This window comes from Trachemys scripta, chromosome 1 (assembly GCF_013100865.1).
Source record: "Trachemys scripta elegans isolate TJP31775 chromosome 1, CAS_Tse_1.0, whole genome shotgun sequence".
Taxonomy (NCBI): Eukaryota; Metazoa; Chordata; order Testudines; family Emydidae; genus Trachemys; species Trachemys scripta.
The window spans coordinates 229,375,869-229,400,397 of record NC_048298.1 but is presented as its reverse complement, the minus strand read 5'-3'; the positions used below and the strand labels follow the sequence as shown (position 1 = coordinate 229,400,397).

General features: G+C 42.4%; 1 protein-coding gene across 2 annotated transcripts in view; it reads right to left on the bottom strand.

Annotated features, from left to right (window-relative positions):
- The window catches only part of TMEM131 (transmembrane protein 131), a 169,095-nt gene that overhangs the window by 117,624 nt on the left and 26,942 nt on the right, over positions 1 to 24,529 (bottom strand). For both annotated transcript variants that reach the window (XM_034757930.1, XM_034757929.1), the window contains exon 3: positions 3,968 to 4,008. In XM_034757930.1, coding sequence (XP_034613821.1) covers positions 3,968 to 4,008 — 41 coding nt within the window. The remainder of the gene's footprint in view (positions 1 to 3,967; positions 4,009 to 24,529) is intronic.

The following is a 24,529-nucleotide window of genomic DNA, read 5'->3' as shown; positions in this document are numbered from 1 at the left end:
GGGCATTTTTGTGGGGGGGGGGGGGGGGTTACTGCAGGGTTTATCATCTCCTTTACCAGTGAAAGAAGTCATGTGATACCAAAAATCTGAAGTCCTTAATGGGAATGGATCCCACGTGGAAAGAAAAAGATTGCACAACAATTAAAGAATAGAGTAGCAGGGCCATTCAACCCTTTACATATATAGACAATGCGAACGTCTCCCCTAGGCTTGGTCCCTAAGACAGGTGATATTGCTTAATTCACCACCTATCAGAACGACTGAGTGGCTCAGTTAACGATGGAATAGATCAGGCCTTGTGTTCCATGCACTACTCCTCCGCTGAAAAGACTGTGTGCATGGTTAGGTATTGTGGCCCAGGGCCACTGATGGCCAAGTGTGATATTGTCTGCTTTTCAATTGCTGACGGTGAACCCTTCTGACTTTAACCTTTTGGATTTCTCTTTCAAAGGACAATTTGATAAAGCTACGCCCAGGGGATTGGGCAATATCCTGTTCAGCATTGGAGAAATTTAGTACAATGTTACCCTGGGCAGTGATGTGGGAAACTGGTTTATGGCAGGTAGTGCATTACTTAGATGACATTTTAATTGCAGGTACTAAGGAACCTTGGCACATGATGGCTGTCAGATCAGTGGTTCTGCGAACATTATGGAGCTATGAGAGAAGTTTTAATGATTTTGTGCTATTTCAGGAGCAGGAGGGCCTGGCACTGATATGACCCATTACATGGGAATGGGTGCTGCAGCACATGGTGCTAGCAACCAGCTTCATCAACCATCTCCACTTGCCTTGGTTCTTACATTTGTCAGTAGCTGAATGGTTACCAAAGTTCTTGTCATGGGATTTTAGTTCGGAGGTTTCTAGCCAGGTAATCTTGACGCACCAACTCTAGACAGAATACATGTTGTCCCATCACTATTAATAATACTTAGGGATCTGGCGTGGATCCTAGAGCCAACATATCTCTGTGGACAAGAGATGGCCTTGTTCAAGAAGGCATTTCTGGTAGTGTTTTTTGGAGTTTTTAAGATATACGAAAAAGTACCTGGGTCCTGTAGGGATTCTTCTGGAAGGGTTTTGGATCTGAGGGCTATATGTTGGGAGGCATGATCAGTGATATTAATGTTGAGGAGGATGAAGATGGATCAAGGCGGGCAGGGTGAACCTATTATTCTACAGGAGGGTGAATCTGCCCTATGGTGGGTGTGAGGGCATACATAGTAATAAGGCCAGGGATGGACAGGTCCTCCTTGGTTCACATGACGAGAGTCCCCTCACAATATACTGGTTTGTTCAAGTTTTAAGATAAGGACTGATGAGGTTGAGGCTTCCAGCACGCGAATTTGGTTCCCACTCATTCAGGATCAGGGCGGCACCAGCAGTGGTCCAGATGGGCCTCGGAGCTACAGCAATTCAGGCAATTGGGCGCTGACATTCTGAAGCATACAGAACGTACATGAGATCCCAGGTGGAGAATCAATGTCAATTTTCCTTTGTATTTGCATTCCAGATGCTGGCAGATGGGCCAGGCAGATGGTGGTGTGGCTCTGCAGGCACACTATTGGTTACTGGGCACATAGGCATGCTTCCAAGTTGTCTGGAGATTCACAGCTGGGCCTCAGTGGTGAAGCAGTCCTGAGCTAGCATGGGAGGAGAGGCATGTTATGGGACCAGCTCCTGCTCTGCAGAGGATGCGAGGGCATACATTGTTCCCAGATTTGGAATGTGTAAAGGAGTGGACTTAATGCTCAGAGCTAAGAGGGACTTCAGGTGGATCCTGGAACTTCTTCTAGGAATAAAAATTATTTCATTGGACATGTTGCAATGCAGGGTGTGGTGGGAAGCAGTGAAGCCCCCTTGCATCAACAAGGCTAGGAGGGATGTGAACAGGGAGATGGCCAAATTCATACATGGCATTGGGAGAAGGGGGTATCAGTAATTTCTCATCTGGACATAGCACATGGGCACCAGAATAATTTAGGGGGGTACGGGGTCTACCTGCCAGATTTGGGAACTGACACGCTTTTGGTCAATACTAAAAAGGGCATTAGTAGATGTCTGGGAATCCGGCTAGGTATGGGAGGCAGCCAAGTTAATTGCTGGCGCTTCGCTGGGATGTCCAGTGCAGGTATTCCATAGGGAAGGGACAGGGTAATCAGATAAAATGGATTGGTAAAGGATTTAAATGAGATATTCCTTAAAGGAGAAGAAACAGTGGGGTTTGAGGCTTCTATGACTGGTATGGCTGGGAATCAATCCCCCCTTTATAATCATCTTAAATCCCCATTCGAGGGAGAGGATGGCGAGGTCCCAGCAGTGGGTTGGCTGTGGACCAGGGCAGGTAAAGGGGGAAAGCTGACAGCAGACCTACCCATAGGCATTTGTAAATGATTATGTAATTACCTGCACTGTACATTTTTATTTTCTGGGTTCTCCCTGAGATTTAGGAATAAATGTGACACCATGCAAGAGAAAAGTCCTATTACAGACACCCCATTTGTTCCCCAGACCAAACCAAAGTTTTCCTTGTAGCTTCAAAGATGCAACTTTTAAAATATAAAGATGGACAACACATGCATATAAGATTCTTTAAAAGAATAGAACTTGTGAGTCAGAACAATGCAATGCTACATCTCACAACCCAGATGTGTGGCAATTGCTATGGTAATTTTGTACAGCAAAATATATGTAAAGTTTTTATCAACACTATTTAAAACAAGATTATATCATGCACTTCCCCTTTTTGGAAGCTTTATAGAGTGTATTTAATACTGTGTGCACGGCCCTTTTCTGGATTTATATTGTCCACCATTCTAAAGTCAAATATACATATATAAAAAAGGATCATAAAGAAACAAAAGGCATAATACATGAAAAAAAATCCTACAAGTAATTCCCCAACCCCACCCAAAAAGTCCTACACTCCTTTTTTATTACTTCTTCAACCTTTTAAAGGATATCATTCTGGTTTTACTGGAAAAAAATCACCAAAAGTCAAAGATGGTTGGACTCTACTTTCTCTGCCTTTAATGGAAGGGGCAGTGGTGCTGAATCTTTAACACCACCTTTTTCCTCTTGAATGTTTCCCAAGAGTTAGATAAGTATTAAAATGTAACAGCTTGAATAAGCCACTTTTTGCAATTAATCACATTTCACTTGCTTTGATTCTCTGATGTCATAGTTATACAAAGTTCTCAAGTAACCCATAGAGTCTTTAAACAGCAGGACAGATAAGAAGAAACTTCTAAAAAGTTTTTCAGGCTTTTAATCATCATACAACAGCAAAAAGGGGACTAAACCTCTTTTACCTGTTAGGTCACCTTTAACAGAACACACAATCTACAGGCAGAATCAGTTAAGCCCCATCTCTGCTGTGGAGGATTGTTCACTGATGTACATTCGTCTTTTGTTCAGTGTAGCTGCAAGAGTCCTAAGCTACTGGGCTTCCATCACTTTTATTCCCCAAGCTAAGAAATCTAATTGTTAAGACATTCGCCAAGATATTCAGCCTAAATTTTCCGTTTTAATGAGACTATTATGAGGTGCTGCTCTTTTCTTCCTCTGTGAGTTACATACATGGGAATCTCCTAATGGCAGAGGTGTTCACTTACACAACAGAAAACTGACTGAACTGAATTGTTTTTCATGGGTAAGAAACGGTGTTCTTTCCTTCTCACTTGTTCCAAATACATGAAGGGAGATGCTCAATAACAGGAGGTTTACTACACATTACAATGTTTAGTATTTAAACATTAGCCAACTAAAATGTTTATCATTGACATATATAACAGACATGAAATTGGCCCAGATTGCTAAATGAAAGATTACAATATTTGGATTTAAGCCATCTTACTTCTAACAGTGACTTGCACAAAAACAGTCTATTTTTTTGACATCAAGAATCACAAATTCCCCAGTGGGGAATTTATTAAAAGCGAACATCTTATTCTGGAACACACCTTACCTTTTCTGTTGATATGAGCTGAGGCCAATACTTGTGTCGGTCTGTAACAAGAAGAACGAACAGTTAAGGTTGCAATGCTTGATATCAAATATGTTTTCCATATTAAACAATACAATGCTAACAAGTAATTAGAACAGTCTTTTAAAAGACAAAGGCAAGTTCTGAGTCTGGGGCAGGAAGTCCAAGTCAGTATCTGCCAACTGTCTACCACCAAGGATATCAACAAATCAAGCAACTAACAAACACCAAAGCACCCTGCAAATCAGGAATCAAGCAGGCAGTAATGATTCCTGAAATCTTAGGAACATGGAAAATTAGGAGGTATGTAGCATTTCAGGAAGATTGAAAAGGGAGGAGGAAAAAAACCAATCAGAAAGGGCAATATTTTATGGGCCAGAAGGAGAGGAAAGTATGGCCCCTCTAACCTACCAAGAGCTAACGTGGGGGTAAGAAGGGCTTACAAAGGGCATTGTATAAATCAAACGAAAGTCAAACATAAGTTGCAGAAATTGAAAGAAACTTCAGTTAGCAAATAGGACTGAGCTTTAAGTTTCCAATACTATATCAGAAAACAAAGTTTAAAAAGCACATTTAACCACTAAAAGTAATATACTACAGATAACCCCCAAACAAAACTTGTTATGGAGTCCTTTTAAGGATACAGTCTCTGAAAAGCAAAAATATTCAGTATTAAGGAACTATGAATTTTTGCTTTACAAATCTCATGAATGCCGCCATTAAACCAGGATGTCAAGAGTACACAAGAGTACTCTTTTCCCTTTTGTGTATCCATAGTAAAAAAAAACACACCTTGACATTTTTGAAATCTTTTGGTTTTATAGGACTGCAATTGGTGCAAAAATGGCAAACTAGATCATATGCAAGTCAAGGATTTATTTGCAAATTCACTTGCTAGACCCTAGTACCAGCTAACAAGCTTTAAAAAACAACATACATACATCTTGAAGTATTACAGAGGCAACCTGCCTCCTAAAGTTAAATCAAATTGTGCTTTCCAGCAACAAGGAATCATACTGTAGTTTATTTTACTACACAGCATACTTTGGATTGATTGACAAATTGAACTACTACTTACTTTTCTGGCAAAAAATAACTACCTTTGTACTATACAGTTGTGGTCTATAGCTTGTAAGATTTATTCTGTGTCTTAAAACCAAATCAAACTAAACTCTGAGCTATGATATCTGAAAGGCTCTAAGAATTGGTACACAGCTTACTCAGGCTTGTCTAGAAAATTTAATTGTTGCTGAAAGCCCAGATCCAATCTATCTTCCCCCTCCCCAGTAAGAGATGTCTAATCAAAGTGCTAACAGACAACACATTCAGATAAAAGCCTTGGCAACAGGTAAGCCCAGCAGAACATTTGTGGGTAGTCCTCTACCCCATTCTTCCAAGGCATAATTTGCATGGGTGACATCAGCTAGACCCATCCCCTTCCATAATGACCAGCAGGTGTTCTGCTGTTCCCTCGGGTCCTTTTCTTCCTCTACTCCTGAGGAAGCACATGCATAGCAACCCTTTTCTGTGACTGGCAGTACAGAGCTGTTGTGCTAGATATTCAACCCAACCACAAGTCCTCTATTGCACCCTGTCTGGAAGGAAGCAAAATTGACAACAGCTCAGAAAGCACTTTGCTTGTCCTAGAGATCTGGGCAATAGGAGAGTATCACTCCAAGTATTGTACAAGCTTGAGTCCATTAAACAGCACCATCAACATTATAATATCTTCTATTCAAAAGCTTTAACTAAGCATCACCTATGTCTGAGGAGTGTTAAAATTATCATCATCAATGGATGAACTGAAGTACAGAGATGCTGACTAGCCAACAGTCATACTGACCAACAGTCTGGGATAGAACCCAGAGAAGGAAGTTGCTCACCTTGTGCAATAACGATGGTTCTTTGAGATATAGGTCTCTATGGGTGCTCCACTCTGGGTTTATCTGCGCCCTCGCGCCTCTAATCAGAGAATTTAGGTAGCAGTGTCTGTTCTGCCCGCACATGAGCCCTCCTTCATGGCTATCTAGCACTGCATGGGCAAACCACCCTCGGTTCCCTCTCTACCGCAGAACCCCTCAAGAACTCCAAAGTAGAAGGGAGGAGGGACCCATAGGGACACATCTTGAAGAACCATTGTTACTGCACAAGGTGAGTAACTTCCTCTTTGAGTAGTGTCCCCATGGGTGATCCTCTGTAGATCACTTCACAGCAGTATCCCTCATGGAGGGCTGGGACTTCAGAGTGCAGTTTATTATAGACGATAGTATTGTGTAGACAAAGATGGCATCAGAGGCTGAGTCTGGAGTGATCATGTAGTGTTTCTCGAAAGTATGAGCAGAGGCCCAGGTCGCTGCCCTGCAGATTTCTGAGATGAGAACATCTTTAACAAACGCAACTGAGGTAAAAATGGATCTCATGGAGTACGTGCAGATTCCTGATTGGGGTAGCAGGTTACACTCATGGGAACAGTGGTTAATGCAACTGGAGACCAATTTGGAGAGTCTTTCAGCAGATATTGAAGAACCTTTCGGTGTTTCCATGAATGAAAGGAAGAGTTTAGGAGACTTCCTGAAGTCCTTAGTCCTGTCCACATAAAACACTCAGGATCTCCTAACATCAGTGTATGAAGTATTGCCTCCCTGTTGTCACAATGTGGTTTTGGGGAAAAAGTGGGGAGGTGAATGAACTGGTTCACAGGGAAGGACAAGATTATCTTGGGAAGGAATTTTGGGTGTTACCACAGGGTGATTTTGTCTTTAAAAAAAGACCGTGAACAGTGGCTGCACCATCTATGCCGCTATTTCCCCTATTCATTGTTTTGAGTCATGCCCTCAAGAAATGCTGCCTTCACGCACAGGCAGTGGTGCGGGAACAATTTTTATAGTGGGGGTGGTGAAGGCGGAATCCATGTATTTGGGTTGTTGTTACTACTTCAAGATGGGGGGCAGCACCACCCCCAGTTCAAGCACTTATGTGCACAGGTGTAGGAGAGAACAAGTGGCTATAGGTTCAAAGGGTGGTCTAGCTACGGTTTTCAGAACCAGATTGAGATCCCACATTGAAGTGGGTGGTCTAATGTGCAGGAAGACATTTCCCATGCCCTTGAAGAAGGTGTGTGTTGGATGGGAAAATACTCAGCATCCGTCCACCCGATGGTGTAAGGCTGAATTATGGTTGTTCGATGTACTTTAAGTAAGCTAAGATAGAGACCAGTCCTTTTAAGGTCTAGAATATAGTATAGGAGCAAAAGGAGGTAGGAAGATATCAGAGCTATTTGTTTGGAATTGCACCAAATTTGGAATAATTTCCATTTCTGCGGGTAAGTGAGAGGAGTTGTCAATTTCCTAATGCACAGTAACATGTTTTTCACCTACTCAGAGCATTTTCTTTTTAAGTTTTGGAGCTATGAAGGAGCCAAACTTAGAGCTGGAGGTTCTGAAGGTTGAGGTGAAGGATCCATCTGTCATTTTGGGAGAGCAGGTGATGAATGGACTGAAGACTAATTGGAGGACACACTGTCAGCTATCCAAAGTATGGGTACCACACTTGCCTCAGCCAAGAGGAGGCAATCAGAATGACGTTTGCTCTGTCTTTCTGTATCCTTAACAGCACCTTTGACATGAGAGGAAATGGAGGAAAGGTGTATAGCAGCTCCCTGCCCCATGGGAAAATGAGAACATCTCCTAGAGACTGTTTCCCCAGTCCGGCTCTGGAGCAGTAACAGACATTTCTTGTTGCAGTAAGTAGCAAACAGGTCTATGGTCAGGGCTCCCGATAGATTGAATATGCCATGAAGCACTGCTGGGTTCATCTCCCATTCGTGGTTGTATGAGAAATTCTGATGGCCTGTCTGCTGTCACCCCTGGCAGGTAAGCGGCTGAAATGAGTACATTGTGGCGGATGCACGAATTTCAAAGTTACAGTGCTTCCACGGAAAGGGAAGGTGATCTGGTACCCCTTTGGTGATTTATGTAAAACATGCACACTATATTGTCTGTCATGACTTTTGTGTGAGAAAGTGTGTACTGGCATTTCTGACAGCTCTTAATTCCAAAAGATTGATATGGAGTACCAATTCTGTGGGAGCCCACTTTCCCTGGACTTGCAGTTGTTTAGGTGGGCTCCCCAGCCTATTAGAGAGGCATCTGTTAGAATCGGCGTTGGTTGTATGAACGGGATGCCTGCACGGATGTTGGATGGTTCTCTCCACCAGTGCAGGGAGCATTTGACCCTGGAGGGCATCAACAGCAGCTTGTTTAGCCTGTCCTTGTTCGGAGAGTAGGCAGATTTGAGGCATATCTGTAAACATCTCATGTCAAAAGTGCGTGTGGGATCACAAAGAAGCTAGAGGCAATTCTTGGCTGGTGTTGATGGGCTGAGACTGTCTGAGACTCATCAGGGTGTTGAATCTGTGCAGCAAAAGGACAGCTCTCTCTTACATTCCACCAAGTTAAGCCCCAATAAACTCCAGACGTTGTACGGAGATCAAGGTTGGTTTCTGTTTATTGAGATGTAGGCCCAGTTGCACAAATATGTGCATGGTCCTCTGGGTGGCTTGCAAGGCAACTTCGAAAGAATGAACCTTGAGAAGGCAGTCGTTATTTACCCATACCTGGACAATGCCTAATGTTTGTAGGTGTCACTATGACGGAGAGGACCTGGGAGAATATCCTGGGTGTGGACAAGGCCGAATGGGAGCATTCTGTATTGACAATGGTCCCACCCAAAGGTAAATCGGTGGAATCTCCCATGGGATGGTCACACTGAAATGTGGGAGTAGACATCTTGTAGGCTGAGGGCCAAGAACCAATCTCTTTGCTCCAGAGATGGAATAATGACTGCTAGTGTAACCATCTTGAACTTCTGTGCCTTCACATATCTGTTTAGTGCCCTTACATCTAGTATGGATCTCCAACCTCTCTTTCTCTTGGGGATCAGGAAATATCTGGAATAAAACCCCATGCCTTTGAGGTGAGTAGGGACTAGTACCATGGCCCCTAGGCATAACTCATGATCTATTTCCTGACTTAATAGTCTCTCATGAGAAGGGAGGGATGTGAAGTGGATCAAAGTAACCCTTGGAGATAATCTCCAAGACCAACCTGTCATAGAATCATAGAATATCAGGGTTGGAAGGGACCTCAGGAGGTCATCTAGTCCAACCCCCTGCTCAAAGCAGGACCAATCCCCAGCTAAATCATCCCAGACAGGGCTCTGTCAAGTCTGACCTTAAAAACCTCTAAGGAAGGAGATTCCACCACCTCCTTAGGTAACCCATTCCAGTGCTTCACCACCCTCCTAGTGAAAAAGTTTTCCCTAATATCCAACCTAAACCTCCCCCACTGCAACTTGAGACCATTACTCCACGTTCTGTCACCTGGTTCCACTGAGAACAGCCTAGCTCCATCCTCTTTGGAACCCTGTTTCAGGTAGTTGAAAGCAGCTATCAAATCCCCCCTCATTCATCTCTTCTGCAGACTAAATAATCCCAGTTCCCTCAGTCTCTCCTCATAAGTCATGTGCCCCAGCCCCCCTAATCATTTTTGTTGCCCTCCACTGGACTCTTTCCAATTTTTCCACATCCTTCTTGTAGTGTGGGGCCCAAAACTGGACACAGTACTCCAGATGAAGCCTCACCAATGCCGAATAGAGGGGAATGATCACGTCCCTCAATCTGCTGGCAATGCTCCTACTTATACAGCCCAAAATGCCGTTAGCCTTCTTGGCAGCAAGGACACACTGTTGACTCATATCCAGCTTCTCGTACCCTGTAACCCCTAGGTCCTTTTCTGCAGAACTGCTGCCTAGCCACTCGGTCCCTAGTCTGTAGCAGTGCATGGGATTCTTCTGTCCTAAATGCAGGACTCTGCACTTGTCTTTCTTGAACCTCAGATTTATTTTGGCCCAATCCTCTAATTTGTCTAGGTCCTTCTGTATCTTATCCTTACCATCCAGCGTATCTACCACTCCTACCAGTTTAGTATCATCTGCAAACTTGCTGAGGGTGCAGTCCACGCCATCCTACAAATCATTAATGAAGATCTTGAACAAAACCGGCCCCAGGACCGACCCTTGGGGAACTCCACTTGATACCAGCTGCCAACTAGACATGGAGCCATTGATCACTAACCGTTGAGCCCGATGATCTAGCCAGCTTTCTATCCACCTTATAGTCCATTCATCCAGCCCACGCTTCTTTAACTTGCTGGCAAGAATACTGTGGGAGACCGCATCGAAAGCTTTGCTAAAGTCAAGGAATAACACGTCCACTGTTTTTCCCTCATCCACAGACCCAGTTATCTCATCATAGAAGGCAATTAGGTTAGTCAGGCATGACTTGCCCTTGGTGAATCCATGCTGACTGTTTCTGATCAATTTCCTCTCCTCAAAGTGCTTCAGAATTGATTCCTCGAGGACCTGCTCCATGATTTTTCCAGGGACTTAGGTGAGACTGACTGGTCTGTGATTCCCCAGATCTTCCTCCTTCCCTTTTTTAAAGATGGGCACTATATTAGCCTTTTTTCAGTTATCCAGGACCTCCCCCGATCGCCATGACTTTTCAAAGATAATGGCCAATGGCTCTGCAATCACATCTGCAAACTCCTTTAGTACCTTCGGATTCAGTGCATCTGGCCCCATGGACTGTGCTCGTCCAGCTTTTCTAAATAGTCCTGAACCACTTCTTTCTCCACAGAGGGCTGGTCTCCTCCTCCCCATACTGTGCTGCCCAGTGCAGTACTCTGGGAGCTGACTTTGCTCGTGAAAACAGAGGCAAAAAAAGCATTGAGTACATTAGCTTTTTCCACATCCTCGGTCACTAGGTTGCCTCCCTCACTCAATAAGGGACCAACACTTTCCTTGACTTCCTTCTTGTTGCTCATATACCTGAAGAAACCCTTCTTGTTACTCTTAACATCCCTTGCTAGCTGCAACTCCAAGTGTTATTTGGCCTTCCTGATTTCACTCCTGCATGCCTGAACAATAATGCCTGTCAGATGTTCTCCCAACTCCTGTGGGAGAGAGTCAGGCTACTTCTGAAGGGATGTGGAAAGTCCGTACATAGCAGCTATTGTTGTTGCAAGGAGTGGTTGCTTGGGGTCTTTCACCACAGATAGGGGAATCTGCAGAGCATCAGCCACCCTCTTAGTGAGATCTTGGAAAAGCTTAAAATCATCAGCTAATAGTGGAAGAGGGGGCATCACCACCTTATCTGGTGAGGAGTAAGAAAGGCTCATTGGTTGAGTAGTTTCCACCTCTAGTCTGGCCTCCTGCGCCTCAAAAATTTCTTTCTGGGGCTCTAAATACAGAGGCCATAGGGTACTGCGTAGTGGGGTCTACAGTTCCTCCACAATCACAAGGTCCCTGGAGAAACTGAACTTGTGCAATTCCATTGTTGCAATCAGTACCATCAGGGATTGCCGGTGCTGACTCATCAGTACTGATGAGTCAGCACCGATGATCTTTTATGGGAGGTGCATTATGACAAGGGCTGCTTTGAAGCACTTGGTACCAAGGACCTTTCTGTCAGTACCAATTTTGTAGAGATGGTACAGTCTCTATTCTTAACTTCAGCAGGCCGTGCAGCCACTTCAGAGGCTTTGCTCCTCAGGTCTTTAGGCATTACAGCAGAGACTGCACCCAGTGGTCCCTATGTTTTCTGGGTACCGTGTTTCGGAGCCATTGGTGCACAGGTGACCGAATGCATCAGGGATCTCCTCTGGCTGCTCAAGAGCTCAGTTTGAGGGCTTGCCGCCCTTTTTCTAGATTTTTGCACGGGGGAAATCAGCTGACTTCCTCTGCAATTCTCCCCCTCTGGAGGTTGAGGGCTCCAGGGACAATCATTGACCTGGAGAATACTCAGAACCGGGGGTCAGACACCAGTCTAAGGTTGGTGTGATAGGGTGGACTAGGCTCAGAGGCTCCCCTGCTGGAGGCCTCAGGGTCCAGCCACACCCGTCCCAGGAAAGAAACAGTGGAGCTAAGTCATCCGAGCAGCCTAGAAAGACTGTGAAGGGCTAGGCAAACAGAGAGGCTGCAGGGAGCACCCAATAAAGGCCCAGGAGGGCCATATAAAAAGAAGCTACAGAGCCAGACAGTTCCTTGCTGATGCTAACGGAGTGCAGATAGTGCTCTTGGCTGGCCAAAGATAACTGCAGCACCACAGACTCAGTGCTGGCAGGGAACAGGGGAGCAAGGAAGAGCTCCTGGCTCGCTGATGGGCCTAAACATAGAAGAGCCCTTAGGTAAGGGTGAAGCATCAGCGAAGGCTGGAACCACAGGGAAGTGGCCCAGGAAACTGAAAGCAGTTTTGCTAAAGGGACTCAGTGGCACATGGCTGTTATTTTTAGTGTCCAGGGGCTTGGACCCGGAGCAGTGGGCGGGCCCGGGTCCCCCCATAGGCCACTAGGCAAGTGGCCTACAATCAGACAGCGATAAACCCCCGGAAGGGGAACTGAACTGGTCCAGCTGGAGAGTTGGGGCCAGAACAGACCAAGAGGGCAAAACCATTGCCTCCAGAGAGGAAGACCGAAGTGTATGGCCTAATACCAGGGCCAGGACTGTTTAAAGACCACAGACATACCTGACCAGAAAGGGTGCTCGCAAGAGGTGGGTGCCATGCCATTACAGACATCCTCCATTAGGAGTTTCAGCTCTAGCTCCTGGTTCTTTCCAAATCTAGCCTTCAGTTGTTGGCAGAAGGTGCACTTCTGCAGAATGTATGCTTCTCCGAGGCAGCCAGAGTGAGTCTGTCCATCAAGGAGAGGCACCTTTTGAATCCAGGGGAACCAGGCATGCCCCTATAGGGGCAATTCCACACACACACACACACACACAAAAGGCAGGAAAAAGTGTTGAAACAAGGTTTTGTTTTTTTAGAATTGAAGAACAGAAGCTCTAGACCAGTGGCTCTCAACCCACAGCCCAATCAGCACACAGCTAGAGCAGTGGTTCTCAACTAGGGGTATGAATACCCCTCGGGGTACTCAGAGGTCTTCAAGGCGGTACATCAACTCATCTAGATATTTTCCTAGTTTTACAACAGGCTACATAAAAAGCATGAGTGAAGTCAGCATAAACTAAAGTTACATATAATGACTTGTTTATACTGCTCTAGATACTATACACTGAAATACAAGTATAATATTTACATTCCAATTTATTTTACAATTATATGGTAAAAATGAGAAAGTACGCAATTTTTCAATAACTGTGTGCTGCGAGACTTCTGTATTTTTATGTCTGATTGTGTAAACAAGTGGTTTTTAAACTGAGGTGAAACTTGGGGGTACAAGACAAATCAGACTCTTGAAAGGGGTACAGTAATTTGGAAAGGTTGAGAGCCACTGCTTTAGCGTTACTACAAAAGGATTAGAGGGTCCTGTGGCACCTTTGAGACTAACAGAAGTACTGGGAGCATAAGCTTTCGTGGGTAAGAACCTCACTTCTTCAGACTTGCATCTGAAGAAGTGAGGTTCTTACCCACGAANACAAGGGATTGAAAGTGAAGATTCTTCTTTTAGTAGTGTCCCTATGGGTGCTTTACTTTAGATGTATCTATGTCCCTGCACCTTTAATCAGAGAATTTAGGTAAGCAGTGTCCATTCTACCTGCACAGGCACTCTCCCTCTTATGGTCTATCTCGAGGCTACCGGTATCTCTCGTTGCGTAGGTGAACCACCCTCCATTTCTTCTCAACCTCCCTTGGCCTGAGACAGAGCAGTTTACTTACTTACCTCTCTTTATACTTGATAGTGTTTAGTTTATAGTTCTTCTTAGAGTTTCCAATCCTTTTGTATCAGAGGGGTAGCTGTGTTAGTCTGAATCTGTAAAAAGCAACAGAGGGTCCTGTGGCACCTTTGAGACTAACAGAAGTACTGGGAGCATAAGCTTTCGTGGGTAAGAACCTCACTTCTTCAGATGCAAGTCTGAAGAAGTGAGGTTCTTACCCACGAAAGCTTATGCTCCCAGTACTTCTGTTAGTCTCAAAGGTGCCACAGGACCCTCTGTTGCTTTTTACAGATTCAGACTAACACAGCTACCCCTCTGATACAAAAGGATTGGAAACTCTAAGAAGAACTATAAACTAAACACTATCAAGTATAAAGAGAGGTAAGTAAGTAAACTGCTCTGTCTCAGGCCAAGGGAGGTTGAGAAGAAATGGAGGGTGGTTCACCTACGCAACGAGAGATACCGGTAGCCTCGAGATAGACCATAAGAGGGAGAGTGCCTGTGCAGGTAGAATGGACACTGCTTACCTAAATTCTCTGATTAAAGGTGCAGGGACATAGATACATCTAAAGTAAAGCACCCATAGGGACACTACTAAAAGAAGAATCTTCACTTTCAATCCCTTGTTCTGATCACTAGATGATACTGCCTCTGAACTGAGTCATATGATGGCTTGGTAAAAACTTGACAAAACCTCTCAATAATGCCACTGGATGATGATTTCTGGCAGGTTTAGGTCCAGTAACAAGACTGCTGAGAAAGACTTACCCAAAGCTATCCCATCCTTGCCAATCAGCTCTAGCTGTCACATAACTAATAGGAGCAAGTTTTATGATGCCTTTATTCTTCAGCAGATAATATAATCTTAAGTGAGCCAATTTCCAAACTTAAACAAGACACCTGATGTCAGTCTTGAACCAAGATCTTTGCAAACGCTGGCTAGAATTAAACTTCTGAACATAGAGGAATAAATGGAAATGTTCCTTCAACTTATTTGAACTACTGAATAATAAGTACTTCTGCAGCTACTGCCATAAGTTATGAAGTTATGTCTTCTACTCCACTTGTGATTAAATGTCTCTCTCTCTCTCTCTCTATATATATATATATATATATACACATACACACACACCTTATGCTTTAAAACTAAATTTAAAAGATTATGATGCTTCATACATGAAGACAGATCATAAACTTTGTATATCACTGAACAGAACACTCAATGTATTAACATTGTAAATTCTCAGATTCTCAATGTATTAAAATTGTAAACAGGAAGCAAAAACAAAGATCACTAAGAGATTGACATTTATACAGAAAAGTATTCTTTTACTTATTTCACTGCCTGGGTTAAATGTAATACATGTGAAATGAGACTCAAATCTCAATGATTCTTTTCAAATCAAGGTGAACTAGGGTAAAATGACACCAAGGCAACGTGAACAGCTCATGAGCATAACTAAATCATTGCACAACTAAAGCAAATGCAAAACTGATGTGGCAGCTAATTGGGATTTCATAAAACTGATTAGTAATCTGCATAGTCCTGCAAAATCCATAATATATACAGATGCATAAAAGACAAGGGCTTTTGTGGGTGTTCTGTGTTGGAGCTTGGCATGCTCTTTTTCTTGTCTGACTTGGTCCACCTCTCCACCAGCTGTCAGCATGACTGCCAAGAACTAAAACTACGTATCAGTTATTCCTTCCCAATCCACGCTTTAAAGGGAAGGCAGTGCTGAGTTGAAAGTAATATTGTTCCCTATCACACACACTTTTACTGTATATACAAAATATATCCCCTCTTTCCTGAAAGAGATTCATCAATGAGAATGTATCATTAGCATAAAAAACTTAAAGAAAAAATTTGTCAAATCTCACCTACACAGGAGGAAAGGTAATCATAAAATGCAGTTACAATGGCACAGTTAGCACTGTCCAAGATGAAGTTTGCACCTGGTCAAGGTTAAAAATAATGAGATGTATGCAAGTTTCTCTAAGTTGCACAGTAAATGAATGCCATTTAGCAAACCTGACCATGTCATTTCTGGACAAAGATCTCTTCTTTCACTTAGAAATAAAAGGTTCCTTTTGGTCAGTCTTCTGTGGCAGTATTTTTATTGTAACATCCACCTCATGATATGCATTTTTGCACAAACTAATATTAACTGCTTGTCAATTAATGGGACACTGGTTTCCTCCAAGAAAGTCTGCCTTTTGAGCTAACCATCTAGAAAATACAAAAAGTTTTACTCCACAATAGTTTTAGTTGTGAACAATTCCAAGATGTGTTCATCTTTACTTTTAGCAGCTATGCCTCCCAAACAAAAAGGTAATTTAGTGGGAAATGAATTCTTAAGTCTAGGTGAAATGAGGGAAAAATTGTTAATCTTATAAAGATAAACCAAGTGGGGTCTGGTTGTAATGGTCGCTGACTTAATGAATGGACACTGGAAGCTGTTAAACATTAGAGCTGGCATTTTATGTCTAATAAAGCTTGAGATACTATCTTTTAAGAGAGAATGTTATTGCTTCAGAATGCTAGAAACTAAATTTGCAATTAAGTTTCTAACGTCAATCATAAATCAGCCCCATGCCTCTGCCCATCATCCACCTTCAAGCTAGAGACTTTCACCAGTTGCCATACCACATTTAAATGTACTCTCGTACATATATTAATCCTGGGGGAATTTTGCGCCACTGTGCATGCACATAATTAATGTGCCATGCATATTTTTTTTCTCCGCAGAAAATAACTTCTGCTGGAAAGTTGCTGCAGTTATGCATTTTGCCCACCAGAGGGCACTGTGGCACTAGAACAGAGCCGCCAATCCCCAGCCAACCCCAGCTACCATAGGGAAGAGAAAGGGGCTGCAGTGCCTTCTTCACAGCACCTGTCGGGCCAGGTCAGGAGAGAGGGGATATGGGGAGACAACATGGGGCTGCGGGGGGGGTCACAGATAGGGGCTTATAAGGGCTAGTGGTGGAGGACAGACTGAGGCAGGGGCTGAATGGGAGTGGAGGCACAGGGCCACAGTGGGGAGGGAGGTGGTGGGCCACAGGGGGACAGGGGAGAGGGTACAGGGCCAGATGGGTAAATAGGGATGGCTGAGTGGAGGCACAGAGACACTTGGGGGAAGGACTGGCTAAGGGGGTGCAGGGATACATGGGGACAGGGGCAGATGTACCTGACTGAATTGGAGAGGCTAGGGGTCAGCCAGGGTTGCATGGTGGAAGCTCCCTAACAATCCCTTCCCACCTCCATGCCAAAATAAAACCTGTTCCATACTTTTTCCACCCATACTCAACAACCCTCCAAGTTCACACCCAGGCTCCTCCCCAGCTCCTCCATTACCCCTGACTCCACCAAGCCTTTGCACTGCTTCTGAGGGGTGTAGGGAATATGGTTCTGTATTGTAGTTAAAATTAATTATTAAATACAAAACTGAGTAATATGCCTAGTAAGGAATCTATTGGTCAAAAACATCTCCTGAATCTTTTTTGTTGTCAGTATTGTTACAGCCATACTTACTGACACGTATTTTGAAATAAATAACCAAAAATAATTGGAACTAGTGTGATTATATTGTTTTATTTTGACAAATAAAATATGCAGAATTTTAAAATATTGTGCACATAATTTTTGGCACAGAATTCCCCAAAAAGAGTAATACATGAATTGCAGCAACATGAACTTTAGTTGTACTTAATCTAAATCCACCCTTTCACCCTATATAGGTACAGGTGGTCAGGTGAACTCCAACGAAGGCTAAGAATCAGGCCCAATGCTGGAGAGGGCCATCAGCAATATGCAGGACCCAGATTGAAGGGAAGAGGAGCAGGTGAAGCACCATCTTATATCATAACTGAAAGTGACCTAATTAGGGGTGGGGCAAGTAAGAGTTAGCAGTGAAATGTTGGTGGCACTAGGAAGCTGCCAAGCAGGGCCTAGATGTATACTTGTTCCCCTATCTCTTCTTTGAGGTAAACTGGAGCATACAATATGGAGGTGAATAAGTAGTCAGATCTCAAGCTGTAAAATGTTAGTCTCTGGCTCATAGTGGGACTGTGGACTGGAAGAAGAAAGATCGGCAAAGTAAGGAGGTATCTGGCCTAAAACTAACAAGTGGTTGGAATACAGCGTAGAATTAAGGTTGGTGTTGGAACCATACCTGCAAGTCTCCAGAGTTCCTGGCTTTATATCTAGTCATGTAGCACTGTAGTGTGTCGATGTAGGAAGAATCTACAAGGGGATTTTCTGTTAATGCACTTAATCCACCTCTGTGAAGCTGTGTCAGAGAGCATGCTTTAAGAGCAGGCTCCAAGCAAACAGAGCCACTTCATTATCAAAAACTTTAGGCATTAGTTGGAGGAGTAGGGGAAGGAGACAAGAGGCTTTGGCTTCTCCAAGGACACTGACCAAAACCCAGGCACTCAATGGTGAGGACATGAAGAGGGAATTGCATTCAAATGTTTGTTATTTTGCATAGATCTGTAACTCTCCTGTACTAAGAGTAAAACGTGCATGTGTTTAAGAAGATCCTGTGCAAAGTCTGTGTTCCTTTACTTTACCTGCCATATGTCCCTGAAGACGGAAACTATAGAGGGGATTCTGGGGGAGCATACCTAAGTGATTCAGGAAGTCGGGGAGGTTTAACACTGGTTTTAGGACCTAAGGCAGTTGGACTCTGGAGTCTCACATCCCAAGGAGTCTGCACTTAGGAGTGTACCCTACACAAGACACTGCCTGGACTCTGCCCTGATCCAGCAGTCTTGGATGCATGTGGGATCTAAAGGTTATGTCCAATTAACACAATCTGGTGACTGTCCCCCAAGAGGGACTCAGCCAATACTATAACACCTTGGTCAGAACCAAGCCTCATAAGGGGTTGGAATCATAAATTTGTTGGACTACCCTGTTCCCACTGGCTGATAACCTAGTAGAAAAGGATGGAGAAAGCTCCTAAGCTACCACTGCTTCCCAGGTTTAGATTTCTTTTTAAACCTACTTATACAGTAATTTTCATACACTATTTTAAAACTAAAATTCAAAAGTCACTCCCAGTCATAGATTCATAGATTCTAGGACTGGAAGGGACCTCGAGAGGTCATCGAGTCCAGTCCCCTGCCCGCATGGCAGGACCAAATACTGTCTAGACCATCCCTGATAGATAAATGTCTAACCTACTCTTAAATATCTCCAGAGATGGAGATTCCACAACCTCCCTAGGCAATTTATTCCAGTGTTTAACCACCCTGACAGTTAGGAACTTTTTCAGGGTCATGATATACTAGGGATCTTTCATATCCATTCCTGTTTGTTATTAAGGCATGTTTCTAGTAGTACAAAAGCTGCTTGCTATGCTGCAGTTGAGCTCTTACAAGGCAACTGTCAAGCTGGTAAGGAACTAACAGTCTCTGCTCCACATTAATGAGCTCTAAGTTAATAAACAGAAGAATTAAATAAAGCATTAATGAATATCTTGATAAAGGTAATAAAAATCAAATATCCTAAATCTGTGAGTTCGCTGAACTAGTGGATTGAGAATTAGTCATTTTTCCCCTGCTCTTTCATCACCTAACTCAGATGAGGTAGTGAAAACACCAGTTGACTCCAGCTGATGCAATCTGTTCTACTGACATTGGCTTTGCAATACTCATTCACTTTTGGGCTCTGTTGATTTTTTTAAAAAACCCTGAAGACTGAAGATAGTAATTTCCTCCATGCAACAAGACAAAATCCAATTTCTGAAATGATTCAAAAAAAAGGTTTATGTCAAAACATTTCTCAGGAGCAAAGGTGAAAAACGTGCAGACATTTATACAGTGCACAATCCTAGCACCTCAGAGATTTCCATAATGTCAGGGATTTCAATGATTTACATTATGAAATTGAGATACTATCTTTGGTTTACCAAAAAGTGTAGCAATGTGTGTAAAATACTTTTGTTAAAGCTCTCAAATCACCCACAATTAAAGGAGTGGCAGCATCCTGGTTAAGACACTATAGCCTTTACAAAGGTGGTCTCCAGCCACAGGCTCCTAACTCTTCAGCTTGGTTCTTTTAGCAAGCTGTCCACACTGCAAAGTCACTATATTTCCTGTTAGTTTTTGTCCAGGAGATGCTGAGGACTGAGGCAGTTATGATTACTATACCTTTGGTGCTAAGCAGAATTTACATGAGTCTACTACCAGAGATACTGATTATACATAACTGTACATAGTTATTTTTATTGTTACTTTCCATCCATATGGCCCTTCAATTCCTTCAACTGGTATATGCCAGCCAAGACTTACACCCTTTTACAGTAGCCGGCTTCTGAAAGGAATTCTGCATACCTACAATTATAGCAGAAAAAATAGCCTAGAACTCTTCAGTCAGTATGGATGTCTACACTAGCATTTTTGTAGATATAATTGTGTTTTTACACCCTGAGCAACACAACACACATAGTTACACTGACAGAAGCCCCAGTGTGGACAGTGCTATGTTGGTGGGAGAACGTCTCCTGCCGACATAGCTACTGCTGCTCATGGGGGTGATTTAATTATATCAACGGGAGAGAGTGGCTGCATGAGCGATCTTACAGAGGCCCTGCTGCATCGGTACAGCTGTGCCACTGTAAGCTCTCTAGTGTAAACATGGCCTTAGAGTGAGCTTGAGGTTCTCTTGCCACTTCCTTAATAGTAGAAGAAAGGGTGTATTTATTCTTTAGGAGTAAAATGCACTGCATTAAGAGCAGTACCTAACAGCCATTTAAGGTGAGAAGCGGATCACTAGCCTAGAAGATAACTGCCCTACTTAGAGTGGGTGAGTAAACATTAGACAAATGGGGGGAGGGGGAGACACACACGCCCCCTCTTCTGGATTGCCTCAAGTTTAGAGTAAATCCCTTTCTTAGGGGACAGCAGCCCTTGGCACACTCTTCAAATTTGCTTGTTTGTCAATAGCCATGAAGAGTTTATTCTGAAAGTTAAAAGGTAAGTGTTTATTTGTATTTGTTTTTAAAAATACAGTTTTTTTAAAAGATGTGGTAAAGTATCATTCAGCCTAACATAGGGTCACATCTTGTTGACAGACAGCAATTATAGTTTATTTCTATACATCTCCCTTTCCTTGCCCCCAGGTATACATCTCCCTTCTGTAGAGGGAGACATGTTGGCAAACTTTCAGCCAGCTTTTGAATAGCTGCAGAACTGCCAACATCCCTCTTGCACAATTTGATGACTCTGACTTGTTAAATCCTCCTGGACAGGTTTACTTGCGACTTAAGGTAAGTCTTTATTGTGAAAGAAAATTATGGTTAGTGTAGTGTGAAGTTTTCATTTATGTTAGTTACGAATAACTCACAGGTCATGCCAAACAAGGGCTAACAAAAGGTGTAGTACACCACATTTTTTTAAATCTATTATAGAGCGAACAGTTTTAGGAAGTCTACAGCTATAAGCTTCATTATTGGTTAAGTTGTTCACCTCTTGGCAGTCTCCCTTTGTTGCCATGAGAGTATAATATCTTCAAGTGACAAACATGAGTACTATCAAAATTTTGAAGATCAAAAATTATCCTCCTTCTTGAGATTAATTTTAGATTTTAAATTCTGTCGTCTTAAATCATCAAGGTTAGAAATGAATGCTGTAAGGCAGGAAGCCTACAATGACAAATGTCTACTGGTGTAAAGATTTTTCTAGCTATTCAGACCAAAATACTGGGTCAAAAACTTATTCACCCAGGACTGAAAGTTGCCATGCCTGCACAATTTTCAATCCCTGGTTTCACCTGGTCCATGTTTTTTGGAGGAAAAAAAGTTGAAGTTCATTGGTACTTTAAACAGAAGCTATTTGAGAAAGCTTGCAGGTTTGGAATACTGTATATAGTCCCAGAGGACACGGATTTGGATACAGAATGTAGGTGGAGGTGACCAAATCTGCAAAATTAACACAGCTAAAACCCTACCTCTATCATGGACACAATTACCATGCATTAATTCAAGAATATATTCCAATCTAAACTGTTGCACTTAAATCTTCTACGTTGTTCCCTTAAGGCAAGCAGAACATCATACTTGTGCATACTTTAGTAGGTGCACTTGTTCAGGGAAATCCCCTGGCAGGCCGGGCCGGTTTGTTTACCTGCAGCATCTGCAGGTTCGGCCAATCGCAGCTCCCACTGGCCGCAGTTCGCCGCTCCAGGCCAATGGGGGCGGCGGGAAGTGGCAGCCAGCACATCCCTCGGCCCATGCCTCTTCTTGCAGTCCCCATTGGCCTGGGGCGGCGAACCGCAGCCAGTGGGAGCTGAACCTGAATCGGCCAAACCTGCGGACGCAGCAGGTAAACAAACCGGCCCAGCCCACCAGGGGCTTTCCCTGAACAAGTGGCAGACCGACTTTGAAAACCACTGTTTTAGTACACTCATGCCATAATTCACAGAAAAAATGACTCTCTCCCCTACTTCTCAGCAGCACTTTAATAGCAACCTGCTGCAAGGTCTCTCACTCACCAAGGCTTCTTTACTTTTATAAAATTTGATATAGACTATTACTAATAAATTAGATTTCTATACTCTGTGGGTGACTAACAATTAAAAACAAACTAAACAATTATACTAAGTATTATAAACAAAGATATTTTGACTACATTTTGGCACACATTTTCCTTGCTTTTGGTGGTCAAAATCTCAGAGTGCAGTAATTTGTAATGGGCTCCCAACTAATATGAATTAGCAGTGTTCTACTGTGAGTGTATTTTCCAGGTATACATACACGTTTTGATCTTAAAATCAATAAGAAGACTAGTTTTCCTTTCAGCACCAGTAGATGAAGCAAATTGTGCAACAGTCGGCACTTTTGTAATTTGTCTACTGGATAAGTAAATTCCCTCCGGGGTATAAAAGTTTGCTTCTTACCCTGAGATACGTATCACTTCCTTAAGGAGAGGACACCCAAGAATGTTTGATAGAATTAAGAAACATTGTATTACTGAAGTTCTGCATACAAAATCAGTTATTTTAAATATTATCTGAATGCTGGTATCTGACCTTCAGACAAGCTTTTTTAAAATTCAAAACTTAAGTTATTGCTATGATTCTCATTCTACAGCATCAGGTGACCCAGAAAAACCTTTCATTTTTACAAGAACTTATTCATAGAGAGGTGAATGCTCAGTCTTGAATAGTGATGCGTAAAAGCACTCTGACAGTGGTGCAGTGTAACACTACAGAAGTAGACACTGCAGAGTTTACAGCTTCCGTAAAAATAACTGTTCTCTGACAAGATATGCAAGTTGAACTTATGATAAATATATTTTCTCTGTTGTGTTGCAATGGATCAGCTGAAATGAGTAACTGACAAACCACCATATTAAAAACTACAGAACAAGGAGAAAAATAGTTTACTATTATAGCAAGAAAACATCAAAATGAAATAGCTTGAGAGTACAATATACTGTACAATGATAACTCAAAAGAACTGGCCTTTGAACTGTACAAACATTTTGGCCTTTACTCTACTTTTCTATACTATTTTTGCTAAGTACATTTTTAATATAAGAATAAATCATTAAAGTTTTACATAGTCAACTTTCAGAGCATGTGAATAAAACTGGACCAGCAACAACCAATGGAAGCCATAGTAAGTTTACTAACTTACAGTTAAAGTTGCTAGAATACAAACTTTATACAAAAACCTATATTGTGAATGTTAGCCCTGCAAATGTTATCTGCACATACATGACAAAAATTCTATGATCATGTACTATTGCTTAAATATATGTTTTCATTTAGATGCAAGCTGCAGTGAGAAAAATCAAGCACTCAATAGAGTTCTTGCCTCATTCACTGTACACTCACTTGCCTCATTCATTTAAATGATGCACCTTAGAAAAGTTATAGAAAAATAATTGTAGGCCTGTATTTCAGAAATAGTACATGATCAGGTAATAAGACCTTCATTATACACATACAAGGGTACAGAGATAAGATTGCAGGAACAACTTTGACTGGCATTTTCCAAGTGCTATATCAGGTAACCTGTAAAATGCTAGGAAGTTTGAAATATTTTACAAAGGAAATCAGAGATTGCATATACTTTTGCTAGACATTACCAAATGCCCTGCCCTCAAAAGGTCCATAAACATGAAAAATGGTTCCTGGACAATATTATCTATTGCTAGTGCTACAGTTAAAATACACAAGACCATTACATGATGATAGTGGCATAAGAAAATCTGTCATTACACATTCCAATAACATTATCTCTGAGCCACCTGCTTATGCATCTCACTAATCACTGATGTATGTATATTTTTGACTAAGGTGTATACAATTAGAGATTGATATGATGAAAAAGTGCATTAGCAGGTCTGGTGGCTCAGAGATAGTGGCATTAGAATTTGTAGGGTGAATATACACATTCCAATTTAATAACTGAATATATATTTGCTAGTTACTTTTCCTAGTCCTTTGCATTCTTAAACCTCCAAACCCTTAAGCATTAATTATAACAATCTTAATACGTATTTTGTATAAAGGTTATTTCCTCTAATAATCTTAACTGTAATTTGAGATTTTGTTTGCATGCAAGTTTGTATACAGTGTCTTAGCCGTACATATTTGTATTACAGTAATGTATAGGGACCAACAGGGAAGTAATTGTGCTAGATGTTGTCATGAGTACTAGCCCTATTGTATACTTCAGGGTTAATAGCTTTTACAGCTCAGGTGCGCTACAAATTGAGTTTACAATCTCTGTAATCCCGAAACAAATAATTGAGTCAAACCCAGAATTATAGAGCTCTCAATCTTCACCCAACTTGCAA